The sequence below is a fragment of the Halyomorpha halys genome, unplaced genomic scaffold (genome assembly GCF_000696795.3).
Source record: "Halyomorpha halys isolate HHAL.00 unplaced genomic scaffold, Hhal_1.1 Scaffold505.1, whole genome shotgun sequence".
Lineage (NCBI taxonomy): Eukaryota > Metazoa > Arthropoda > Insecta > Hemiptera > Pentatomidae > Halyomorpha > Halyomorpha halys.
In genome coordinates this window covers 630,131-643,253 of record NW_027114634.1, presented here as the reverse complement: position 1 = coordinate 643,253, position 13,123 = coordinate 630,131, and the positions used below count along the sequence as shown (strand labels likewise).

Below are 13,123 nucleotides of genomic sequence, written 5' to 3'. Positions count from 1 at the left end.
TTTATTGTAAATAGTTATTGTTGTTGTATTTTATATTAATTTATTGTATAGTTGAAGTTTACGAGGATTGTTCTTAAACTGGTGGGGGGGAGTTACAGCCTTAGTCAGCTGTTATTTCGATGTCAGCTGGCTGAGAAGAATAGCTGATCGCATGCATATAAAGAGATGTACCAAACCCAATAAAGTTAGTATGTTACAGCAGTTCACACGTGTTACATCTTATTCCTTCTCTTTTTTGACATTTGGCTTTCGCCGATACTTAACTTATAAACGACTATATATTATTTCATCTTTAGGAACCCATTGAGGATTTGTCTTACTTTAGTACTAATATAAATTGTGATATACTTTATCAATGTTATTACTAATTGGAGTATATGTGATCAGTATAATTAATAATTATAACATACCTGATCAAGTAGTTTGAAATTGGCCAACAATTCAAAAAATGGAAAAGGAGGTACTCTCTTCTTTAACTTGTTTCTTAATGCAGAAATGTAAGAAATAAATTCTCCCATGGCATATTTACCATTGTTCAGTGGAACAAATCTCATTGCATTCCGAGCACCAGATTGGTCAGTTTTAGTTTTAGTGCCGAAGGTATGATCTAATCCCACTACCAAAATGTTCTTATTCCTATAGTAACATTCTTATTTAAAAAAATGTACAATGATTTTTTTTTTATTATTGCTAACTTTCTAACAATAAATGGAAATAATCTACTATTTTTATGAGTGCAGTTTCACATCTGTTGACTTTGTATGAAAACATTCTTTGTTTTTAGTGAAATACAATTAACCCTGACAGGTAATTCATTTATGTTTTAAATATTTCAATATTTTAGATTGTCAGTGTATACTCTATATGCTCTGTTGGTGGAGTATAAGATAATCAATCTTTTAAATAAGGAGATTTTCTTCTGCTAAGAAGGTTTTGAGATGAATTTTAGTATAAAAAAGGATGAAACATGAAGTGAAGTATTTGAAGGAACACATTTAACTATTTCAGAAGCCATACATTATATTACTTATCAAAAAAGGTTAACTCCACTGGCTTGGGCACGTCAGATGAATTTATCTACCAAAAGGGTACACTGGATCCTGGAATACCAGTATGAACACCCTAAGCAAATATCATATTATTTGTCAGCTACTAAGTTACTAAGCTTAAAAATCTTTTAAAACATGAATTTTAGGTATTATCGGCTTAGTTAGAGTGTTGCAAAACTTTAATACATTTTCACAAAAAAAAAAAAAATAATAATAATAGCATAAGCTTCCAGAAATACTTACGGAGACAGCACCTGGCCAAATGGTGCATATGTTCTTTCTTTAAACTTAGCCAGTCTTTTGGAAGTTCTTGAAACATTTGATTGTACAAACCACTGGAGACATTTCTTCGCTCCTGTTCCAGTTTTGTTATATTCCCCCATTTTACCAAAAACAAGACTTTCAGGAGCGTCATAGCTGCAACATGTCATCATTATATTACCGATCATAATAAATAAGTTTTAAATTTTTAAGTAGCTTTTACAAAACGATTATATTTCAATGAAATACAATAGATTAAATGAACTATAGAAAACTTACACTTATAACTGATTAATTATAAATCCACAGGTCCATTTTCCATTTAAGTGTGGCATTGCATTAACAGTTTAAAAATAATTAGTCCGATTGCTTGAAATGGCATTTGAAAGACCAGCCGGCTAAGATTAAGTGTTGTGGGAGGTACAACAAATGATTATTTAAGATATTCTTTTATTACATTCATAAATATGTACATACACATCCTGATTTTTAAATACATATATAGCACATAATATAAATTAATTTTAATTGGCTATAATTGAAGCTCCAATAGAGTTTTTCAGCTTTTCTTACAGCTTTACGAGACTAATTTTCGAGAAAAATAGAGCTCTGCTCGGTTAGGACTAATGTGACTGTACAAGGCGTTTCATGAGAAAATGCAAGTAATTGAGGGGTTATTAGTTGAGACAAAAAAGCTCTTCAGTCTCACCAACTTCACCATAGAACCGTTGTTGAGATATGGTTAGTTAAACCATAAATGGTTAGTTAATTAATATTTTTTTAAAAATAAAAATTCAAATGTATCTAAAAGTAACTAAATATTTCTCAACTGTTTTCACTATTTTCGGAATACACAATGAATTTCCTATAAGTAGTAATCACTAAGTTGGACAATGTTTCATTAGATGATTGTTGCAGCCTCAAAATAAATAATAATAATCAAATAAAAATAATTAATTTCTAGAACTTCCGTTATACTCTCTAACTATGAATTTTCATGGTACGATTTAGGAGATTTTATAAAAGTCATTTTACTTCTTTAGCATTCCAACGGTATATTCAACTTTACGAAGCTAATTTAATTTCGAACAGAGGTGGTGTGAGTGAGTATGAGATCAAAATTAAAAAATAGATACAACTGTACGATTATTTAGTATTATTTTTATTCTACCAGTTACCCATTTAGTAATCTCAAAGAATGACATTTAATTTGAACCATGACATATCTTCAATAGTTTTAAGATAACCGTTACTATCCACGACCTTTAGCTCTATTTAAATATAATACCATTTTAGCAAAAAGAAACAACAAATGTGTGAATAACTTAAAACCTACGAAGATTACAAAATGGGAAATTGTTTCAGTATTTGATTTCACATAATTTTCTCGTTCACACCTTGTTATTAGGTGACACCTTCACCTATTAACAAATAAATTACAAATAAACTTGTTGAAACTTTTCCAATCTAATAGCACCTTGTTTACAGTTGTAATCAACTTAATAAAAATTTAGGGAAAGCGAAAAAATAGATACATGATAGTAAATCTTACAAAATTAATATTATTAATAACAAAAAAAGTACTATTTAATTACATTATTGAACATCATACGATTCGCACCGGTACAATATTTGTGTTTCGTACATTTTTTTTCATCGGAAAAAAAAAGACAAAAAATGTAAATGAAACACAAAGCCACCAAAAAATCATACCGTTTTCTAAACCTTTTATGATAACTTATATAAATTTAACAAAGTTTATGTTAAACATCAAGTGTATCACATTTAATTGTTTTATAACTAGTGTCTATTCTACAATTAATACTATAAATGCTTGAATTACAATCTCTCTAAGAAAATATTTGGTTTTCAAACTAAATATTTATTTGCTGAATGCCGGGTTTGAAGAATTATACCTTTTTATCATGACCTTCGTTATCAGATGAAGTATTATCATAAACAGAAAGTTAGCTAGAATGATCAAATAAATATTAAAATGTTCTTACTGGTGATCTCTTTTTTGTCCCGGTAGGTAGTGATTATGGGTTCTCCTGTACAAATTTAATCCTAATTCATATTCAAGTTCAACTTCACCATACGGTTTCTTAGGAAAAACCACATCGCTAACAGTATTTGTCAGTTCATCAATTGTTTCTAAAAACAATGAAAAAGTTAAGGGCGTTCGAATAATATTTTGCTATATCGCATATTTATGCATTATAGACATAAACTACACATTATAGACATAAATAAAAGAAAAAAGGCGGTTGTGACGCGTCTTTAAATTGTTAGAAGAAGAGGGAGCAAAAAGTGACATTTTTTAGTTATCTGAGGAGGTTTTTTGAAGAGGAAATAAAAAAAAAGTACAAAATTAAATTATTATATATATGTATATGATCTTATTAAATTATAATTATCCCTTAATCATATTATATTATAATAATATCAAATCTTGTAGGTTTGGTTTTGACACTCCATTCCTTACAAACTTTATTAAGTCAGTTAGTGATACTTGTTAAAGTGGCATTCTACATTATTTCTAAAAAAAAAAAAAAAAAATCGAGATGCTGTCCCAAATCTTCCAAACCAGAAAAAGGTCAAGTGCAAGTTCCTCTTCTTTATTGGCGTTTTAATAGTTTCTTTTGTTTTCAAGAAAATCTCTACTCCCTATATACTTTCTCATTATCCGTTTCTATGTTACTGACAGATTATTCAGAATAAATTTCAATAGTGCTTATTCGTCCCACTTTCCTCAGTCTGCAGGTGTACCCTTCAGGATCGTATCCTTGGTCCGATCCTTTACACAGTTTAGACAGGTGATATCCCAACCCATCTCAATGCTGTCTTCGCCAAGTATGGCCTGACTAAATGTATGTGTTGCCTCATATATTGTATTCCAAACCCTCCAGTCACACAACACATGGTGTTTGAGAATTCAAAATAAATTTCAAGAAATCCAATAAAATGACTTTTTCCGTAGTCGTAAATCTCCTACTTGCTGCCCTACAGTATCCTTTTGCAATGCTTCACTCATTCCTGTCGAACAGATCCAAGACTAGGACTACATCTGGACAAACGACTAACTTGGAGTCCCTATACAATACCGAAAAGATAGCTCTTCGTTTCCGACTATTGCAACACCTACAAGACGCCTATTAGGGCTTAACTTTGGGGCTTAATTTAACCATCGAATTCCCCTCATATCCAATCCTTACAATCCAAAATCCTTTATGTTCTTTACTTCGTCGCAAATGAAGTAATCCATCAGGACCTCAATGTTATATATGTTATAAATTTGGCCAGAACCATATATCAATACTTTCTGAATAAACTCTTCAGATGACCTCGAGATCTTCTACTCTAGAAGGGTTATTGGATTTCTACTAATGGGTAGATTTTCCACAAGACTGTATCATGCCATTGTAATATAACTTACATCAAATTTACTAATAAATTTACTAATTGTACGATATATATATATATTTAATACAGTTGTAAATATCTATAAATAAAATATTTAAAAAATTCCACCTGTACTGTACTTCTTAGGTACTATTTGTATACCCTCCAGCCAACATTTATGAACTCATTCTCGTTGTCTAAAATCCGTTTCTTACAATATATTAGCAATTAAAAATTATTCATTAGACATTTCAGGTAATGTAAATGTAGCAAGGTATCTGCAAGAATTGTGAAGAACTCTGCTTCTTATTCTAAGTTCATCACTAGATCGAATCCTATCAATTCTAGAAGCTTCCTTTGAATTATTTTTGTACTTCACTCACGTTCTGAAATATTGTTTCCGAGGGATTATGGTCACTATCACCTATTTTTTATATCTTTAAGTGTATTTTTCAAAACATTTTGCTTCATACAAATTCACAATTTTTTTTTTTCAATTCGGGTATATCTAGTATTCTCTCTGCATACTGCATGGGTACTCCTGCAGTAGCTCAGATATAATTCAATAATTCTCAGAGTAGATATAGCCCAGCCAAATCAGGCACTTAACTCCAACATTAAAAAATTAAAACTTTTACATTTTTTGAATGTTTTAGTAAATTACATAAATTAGTTTTACATGTTATTAAACTTGTGTTTAATCTGTTTTTTGCTTTTATGTAGAAAATTATTTTATTTGAAGAAAACTTGGTTCAGTTAAAAATTAAAGTACATTAAATTTTCTTCAAAAGTGGTTTTATAATTTTTTTTTCTAAACCTTGTAGTTTCTGAGATATGGAGGGGACAAATATAAGTTGATTTAAACAAGGCACTTGACACTAACATTTATAAATTAACTTTGTTTTACATTGCATAATAACACTAGTACACTACGTGGGTAAAATATCTACGAGTTAGTAGATTTACCTAGTCGAAGTAGCCCTTCCAAACCCGTGGGACTTTAATGCACATAATGGTCATCGTATAAGTAAGTGATTCCCAAAGGGGCACCACCACCCCCTGTAGGTGGGTGTTGCAGCGATTTTGGGGAGAGGTGGTGACCGCAGGTGCATTTGGGGGGTAGTATAAAACAAAAAAAAAAGATTTAGAAAAAAAGGGTTGTAAAAGGGTGCCTATTTAGATAGGTTTTGTCTACTGTTAAAATCGGTGCTGGAGTTCTTGATATATAAAAATGATGCATTTGATCCAATATATTTCAATCCAAAAGTGGCATTGCTTACTTGACAGACTTGTTTAAAAAATTTAATGAAAGCTTCAAGGTGATGACTTTATCTGTTATTTCTGCATTGGTCACAAAACTTCTTCTGTACCAATGAAACTTTGGACGTGAGGAATTCAGCCAGTTTCCAAATTTATCAAGAGCAGAAAATAAAGATGAAGACATACTTTCTTATTGTGAGCGCTTGGATGCTCTCCATTCAGATTTTAATTAACTATTTGATGATATTTTGAAAATGTTCATTACCGACTGGATTTTGGATCCTTTTTCAAGTGGAAACACAGAAGAATTTCCACAGTTTCAAGAAGAACTGATGGGAGTAACTATAAATGAATTGAAATTTAAACTCAAAAGCGGCTACCAACAATTCTGGTTGCAAAATATCAACAATCCGAACGGATTATCTTGAAATATGGGTTGTAATTCAAAAGTATTGCATTTCCTTCATCATAGTTTGTGGAACGTAGGTTCAGTGCGGTAACCAATTCATTAACAAAAAAGAAACCAATTGCATATAGTCAATTGCGGTGATGTAAGATTACTGCTGACGAAAATAGAGCTGAGGAGTATTAAATTGGTAGCAGCAATCTAATAAATAATTTTTTAACTTTTTTAAAGGAGGTATTACATTTTTTTAGAAGGTTTCACATTTTAAACTGAGTTCAAGAAATAGTTTCATAATTTAAAAGTTCAATGTTCCTAGTTTACACCTTTCTTTACTGTATTTTACGAAAAAGGTAGAAATATTAATACATATATTTTTCCTATTAATTGCTATTAAAATTTTAAAAAACTAATTTCCAGGGGGCGCTAAGTAATATTTTTCTGGATAGGGGGTGGTAGGACAAAAACGTTTGGGAACCACTGGTATGAGCTATGGCTTGTTCTCTCAATAGATGCTACAACATTATAACTTAAGGTCAAGGAGGTGTACTTATAGATATGAATATATTAAAAGTTACTGGATGGTCTTCCGAAGACTGTAGTTTCTGGGTTCATCCCAACAGGCAAGTTCGGTACTTGATCTGGGGCTTTTCCCAATTCTGTAGTCCAGTATGATTTGTAAGCAGTCTCACCTAATTCTTCGCGTAAATGTTGAAAAACCCTTTTTTTAGGCGGAGATAACAATTTCTGAACCTTCAATTAAAACAAAATTAGGAAATTAGAACATGGTCTCTTTCATTTAAGAATTAAGTATACAGAGGTGAATGAGGATTCTATCTTAAGGGTAATAAATGGTGTACATCTGCCATGAATTGGCTATTTGCAGAGTTCCAAAGTTATTAATATTTTTCAATAAATTTCACAATAATAGTTACTACACAATTTTTATTTTTAAAATTAATGAATAACTGTTATGAAAATATTTTTATTTTTTTAAATTAAGGAATATGGGTCATTCTCGTTTGAAAGTTACATTTGGGTCTTCCTGAGATGGGTGTTTGGCTAATTACTAAATTTATTTTTAATCTGTTACATTTTCCCCTGGTTCCATCTGCATCCTAAGCACAGGGGAATAATTACGATTATAAACGAAAATATCTGCAATGCCCTATTAACATTACTGCCTCTACCTTTTTATTAACCCTCTAAAACTATCCTATTTAGAATGATTTCAGATTTTTTATTATCTGGAATTATTCAATAGCTTAAATAATTTTGAAAAATATAGATATATTTTCTCAGTTTAGGTGTTACACTTGGTTACATTAGTACTTTTTAAGCCTCAGAGACTAGACCATTTCCACACTACTCCTTCAAACTTCGTTCCAAATCAGACAGCCCAATTCCGAAATTTAGGAGTGCCAAAACTGATGTGGGATCATTAAGATACCAATCCGCAGAATCTTGCTAAATATCACAAAGATCTAATTTGTTGTTGTATTAGGCCTCTTACATGAATTTCACACCAGACAGACATGGGACCTAACCTCTTCCATGATGTTTAAAACGTAAAATGTGAGTGGAAATTGTCTGACAGGATTAGGCTGTATATGTAATAACCCAATACATTTTGATAGCACCTGTATAAAAAACAATGTTTCTTCCTCTAGATGTTTACCTGAGTATGGAATCCAGTATTTAAATTAGCATTAGTTGAATGCGGATTAGGATATTTTTTGCCGCTTGGTTTGGGGAGAGTTGACGTTACAGCTTCTACTTCATCTTCTAAACTTACGTATTTCAATAATTCTGAAACACTTTCTTTTTGGGATCTCTAGAAAAAAATCTTATGGTTCAGAAAATATTTGCCATCGCCAAATTTTGTTCTAAATGCGAAAGATGACTTACTCCAATGATTTTTGATGACTGTACACTATTTTTTTTCGTTTCCATAGCTCGTTTGTCTGCCATAGCTCCAAAACTAGAAAAAAAAAAAAAAGCAATTTAAGAATAATTTTAAATATTGAACAATTACTCAATCTTTGTAATGATTTGTATGAATTGATAAGATGTCATTTAAGTTACTTTAAAAAATGTTTACCACAAACTGTTAAAGAAATTAATGACAGTTTGGACGTTGAACAATGCTAATAATAAAGATGTTGAATGAATTTCTTGGTTTCTGCTACAAAACATATTTTTTAATCCAATCCAATTAATGAACTAACGTTTGATGAACCAACGTTTTTTTTAAAAAAAATTAGTTTTTTACATTTAATCCATCTTCCAAAAAAAATAAACTATTTTTTTTTTTATTTAGAAATAATATACAAGGTATAAAATACAAAAATTGTGTTCTCAAAATTGAGGTATAGCTTAGTATCAATACGGTTCATATAACCTGGGTGATTGGTCTCATTTTCGCGTTCCATCTTACTTTGAGATGAAATTAGCCTTGTAAATTTTAAAACACCTATTTATTTATTATTTAGAATGAAAATGTGTTTTCATATAGATAAGTGAAAGTAAAATCTGACTATTGACAACAGCTATGGAAGTAGGAAAACATTTATTTCCTCTTTCAGTTAGTTATCAAATCCTTTCACATCTTTTATCTATTCATTGCTTATTACTTCCAACAAAGATGGTTAATTTTTTTAAATTGGAAAAATTAAATTCACTTAAATATTCTGTGTTTAAGCCAGAAATGTTTGGACTTATTTTTCATTCGCTATAAAAATTCGTAAGATATTCTGTTCCATATAGAAGTTTGTCCAAATAACTATTAATTTATTTTTCCTAATATCATGAAAGCTACCACTCCTACGAAAATAAATGTTATAAATTACTTTATAGTACATTAAACTAGCTTTAATTTGAGTGCTGGCAAAGAGCCGTATCCTGTAACAGATCCTGAAATGTATTTTTCATTAAACAAAAGTTTTGTACGATCAACTAGACATCGTCATTTTGTGTATTTGTTTTGACAAATATAAAAACTATTACTCCTAGGAAGATCAACGCTAATAGATATCTGTACGTCCAATGATTCCTGAGATACAATTTCCCAAGAATATATTCACTTACTACTGGTTAGTTTTATTCTGTTATGAAATGTTACCTTTAAAAAAATTATGTGTCGGGAACTATAGATTGAAAGATTGAATGCTCCGAATGAAAAAGTATTTTTTTTTTTAAGTTTTCAGCCAGCCGTAATTTTTTATTCAACTATACTTGACAATATCATCAATTTTGACTAGTAATTGTATATAGTTTTCATCAATGTCATATAAAATAGCGGTGAAATAGCTCACTTTTTCCACTGGGCTCCTTGGACTAGCTCTTTAAGTCGTAGCAGTTTGAAAAAGACCAGATTATGTTATCTCGTTATTTATTAATGTGTATATAAATATATACAATTGTAAATATTAAATTTGAATACATTTTATAAGAAATGTTAAAATAAAACTCTGTGGTCTGTGTGACCTCTACCAGTAAAGCAGGTCCGTTAATAACACCAGATTTTAGAGAATCGATCCTTAGGTGTTTACACGGACCTAGCCATGAAGTACACAGCTTATCAAAATTTACTGCAGAATATTAATCATGGCCCTTGATGTACCAAGACGTAGTCAAGTGGGCTAAAACTTGCAAATCGTGCCTTAGATCAAGTTAGGCAAGCACAACCAGACACCTATTGGGGTATTTCAGGCAGCAGGACACTTTCAGTATGTCACATTGGCACTGTGAAACCACTATTATCTTCTGACGGCAAACCTTCACCATGATAGATAGAGTCACACGTTGTATTTACAATCACAGAAATAACAGCAGACATTTTCGTGGAAACACTTTCAAGAAATGGATTTATATCTTTGGCACTTCTGTTCGCATAACCACAGATCTAGGTTTTAAGTTTGAGATAGAGATCTTTCGACAGCTTGCAGTATTCTTAGGAATAGAAAAAAAGAGAAACACCGCATACCACTCAGAGACAAAAGGATATATTGAACGTTGGTTGGTTGAAAGCCGTATGAATACCAATAAGTTGAAAAGAACTCTTCCTACCCTATTACCGGGACTTCATTCCACCTTCCGGCATAGAGGTGTCTACTTTATACATAACCTAGCGTGTAGCAGGTAATAACTAAGAATCCTAATGCATTGCTAGGACTCTCAGTGCCAGCAGAACTGACTTCGGCCGCTTTGTCAAAACTAAATAAGATCGTGGGATTCTGTCCATTAGGGAGGAGGAGGAAGTAGTATCATAGGCATACAATTATACGCTTTGTCGAAAACCATATCTTTAACCTACCAGCGCGCCTGTACACCTCGAAGGAGAACTTCCGATGATCCTCAAATCGTAACAGTTTTAAAGGTATTCTAAATTTATTATTTCGTTTCCTGAACAATGAAAATGCGCATGACCAGCTTAAATAGATATTAGTGCAAGATGTCTCTCAATACCATTATATGATATGAATATCTTAGATGGCAATTCAAATTAGAAATTGTGACTTCAGCTAGAGATGGTAGAAATAGTTTTCTGTATATCATATCAAGAATTTTTGGATTTGTTACTCGATAAACCTTCCACCTTCTTTTTCTAAAAATTCTTAAGACTTGGTTCTATTTTCAGGCTCGTTTCCTTACCAAGTTTGGAATTGGTTTCATCCGCTTGTATTAATCTATTCCTTTACAATGGCTAGAAGTAGGTTTTCATAGGTTGCCTCTAAGGTTCAGGTAACTTCGAAAGACTGGTTCCTTTTCGGCTACCTTCTGTCGAAAAGCCGTTAGATAAGTGTTGAAGTTAGAGCCTGGCTCTGTTGATCCACTGAATCCTGGTTCATCACTATCGGTACCTTTATCTTACAGACATTGGTAACACTGATAATAATTGAACACACAGTATCGAAGCCTCCTGTGAGATCATAGTAGCCACCCATGATATAAGAGGATACTCAATAGTTCTTAGTTCCACAAGGCACTCAGCGTTTATAACTTACTTGTATATTGCAAATCACTGTTTGATAGAATGAGATTTTAGATTATTAAAATAATTGACGTGATCTCTAGATTTCAACCCAATTTTTCACCTCTAGGATGTCTAAATTGATATGTATAAGAACAATGTTCAAATTATAAGAAAATGAGGAGAACATCCTTTAGTGTACTTAGAAAGAGATATCTAGTTCCGCAGTCGAAAATATAATTCTTACTACTTTTTTCATAGTTAAATATTTCTATGTTTGATGGAAGTTAGTATTTTTATATTACCTGTTTGTATTAAAAATTAAAAAAATGTGAATACGCGTTCAGTATCGATGATAAATCAATGTGTTCTACATGTGATTTTAATGTTACATTCAGTTATAGTAATCGAAAAGGGAATAATATTTTTCGAAGCGTAAAAATTGTTTAAATATTAATAACAAAAAGCCTTCCATTTTTAAAATATTAATGTTTAATTCCTAACAAATTCACAGCTCTAATAATGGAGTTTGTCCAAATTATAATAATAATTTTAGAATGTTTATATTTACTTATTTAAGCTATTTGGACTAAGGAGGAGACCTATGGTGACTAACAATTTACAATTTCTTGGCCACCTTTATTGCTATGTGGCTCCTCATACGCAAGCTCCTGGTGACTAGGGTTTCACTGGTCTCTTAGTCCCTTAGTCACCTCAGGTCTCCTCCTGTGCGGCCTTAGCCTTATAATTCACCGGTTTTAGGAACAGAAAATGAAGAATCATATTAGCCGGGGTTGGGACACTTTTTTTTCGAGGCAGTAAAAGCCACCATATTACTTAGAAAATTTGTCTTTCGAATGATCACTACACCTCAGGAACAATCTTTCCCAGCAAATTCTAGACTTAATATCTTAAAAAATCTTAGTAATACATTTTTTTCTTATATTTTCCTGGAATATTTTCTTTGGTCAATATACGCCAACAGTTGGAAGAAATTGGAAACCGAGGTGAGATACTTTGGACTCGTACAGAAAATCTTGATTTTGCAACTGAAATCATGGAAACAATTTACTTTAGAATTAACAAAAAAAAAAAAAAAAAAAAAAGGAGTACCTAGATATACGGAATACAAATTAAAATGAATAATTTGGTTTGGTAAATATCTCGCCAGTTATAATTATAAAATATAGATCTTTTGGGAGCAACAATTACGCAACGCCATAACACATTATGTAGCAAAATTGCAAAGTGATCCAGCAGTCAACCTCAACAAAAATCTTGCCACTAACATGATAACTCCCGACTGTAAACAGACAGTTGTCTCCGTGTCCCAATACAAACTCATCCATCAACTCATCAATAAATTCCTGGACCAACAACCGGGGCTGTCACTATACTCAGACCCTAACTACTACATCGTGCACCCCTACTACACTTCTTGAACCCTTCAGCGCTTTCAAGTCACAAGTCCATTCAGCAATATCAGAACAGTATGCTACACATGATTTACTGAGGTTTTGTCAGTTGAGAGACGGAATTTGCTATGCATACATAACAAGCTACAGCTGAAAACAGTACAAAACACATTGCACGAAGACAAATTAAGTTCTTTTATAATCTTCCCACTTTTTTCAACTAATTATTATTCCGTTCTCTCACTACATCTATTTCCCCTTGCAAGATGGTGGGGCAGGAAGGGTCTCATTAACCCAGTTAACATCACCCTCCAATCATTGTATCATCTCCTCTCTCGCCTTCTCTAACCCCGCCCTATAT

At 31.8% G+C, this 13,123-nt stretch overlaps 1 protein-coding gene across 4 annotated transcripts in view; it reads right to left on the bottom strand.

Annotated features, from left to right (window-relative positions):
* LOC106683675 (EF-hand domain-containing family member B) overlaps nt 1–13,123 on the bottom strand; it is a 41,406-nt gene that overhangs the window by 21,851 nt on the left and 6,432 nt on the right. For 2 of the 4 annotated variants that reach the window (XM_067051780.1, XM_067051781.1), the window contains exons 4-9: nt 8,284–8,356; nt 8,054–8,209; nt 6,954–7,128; nt 3,317–3,464; nt 1,293–1,466; nt 411–636 (exon numbers count right to left, since the gene is read on the bottom strand). In XM_067051780.1, the coding sequence (XP_066907881.1) occupies nt 411–636; nt 1,293–1,466; nt 3,317–3,464; nt 6,954–7,128; nt 8,054–8,209; nt 8,284–8,346 (942 nt within the window). In that variant the 5' untranslated portion in view covers nt 8,347–8,356. The other 2 variants (XM_067051779.1, XM_067051782.1) reach the window with 2 other exon arrangements.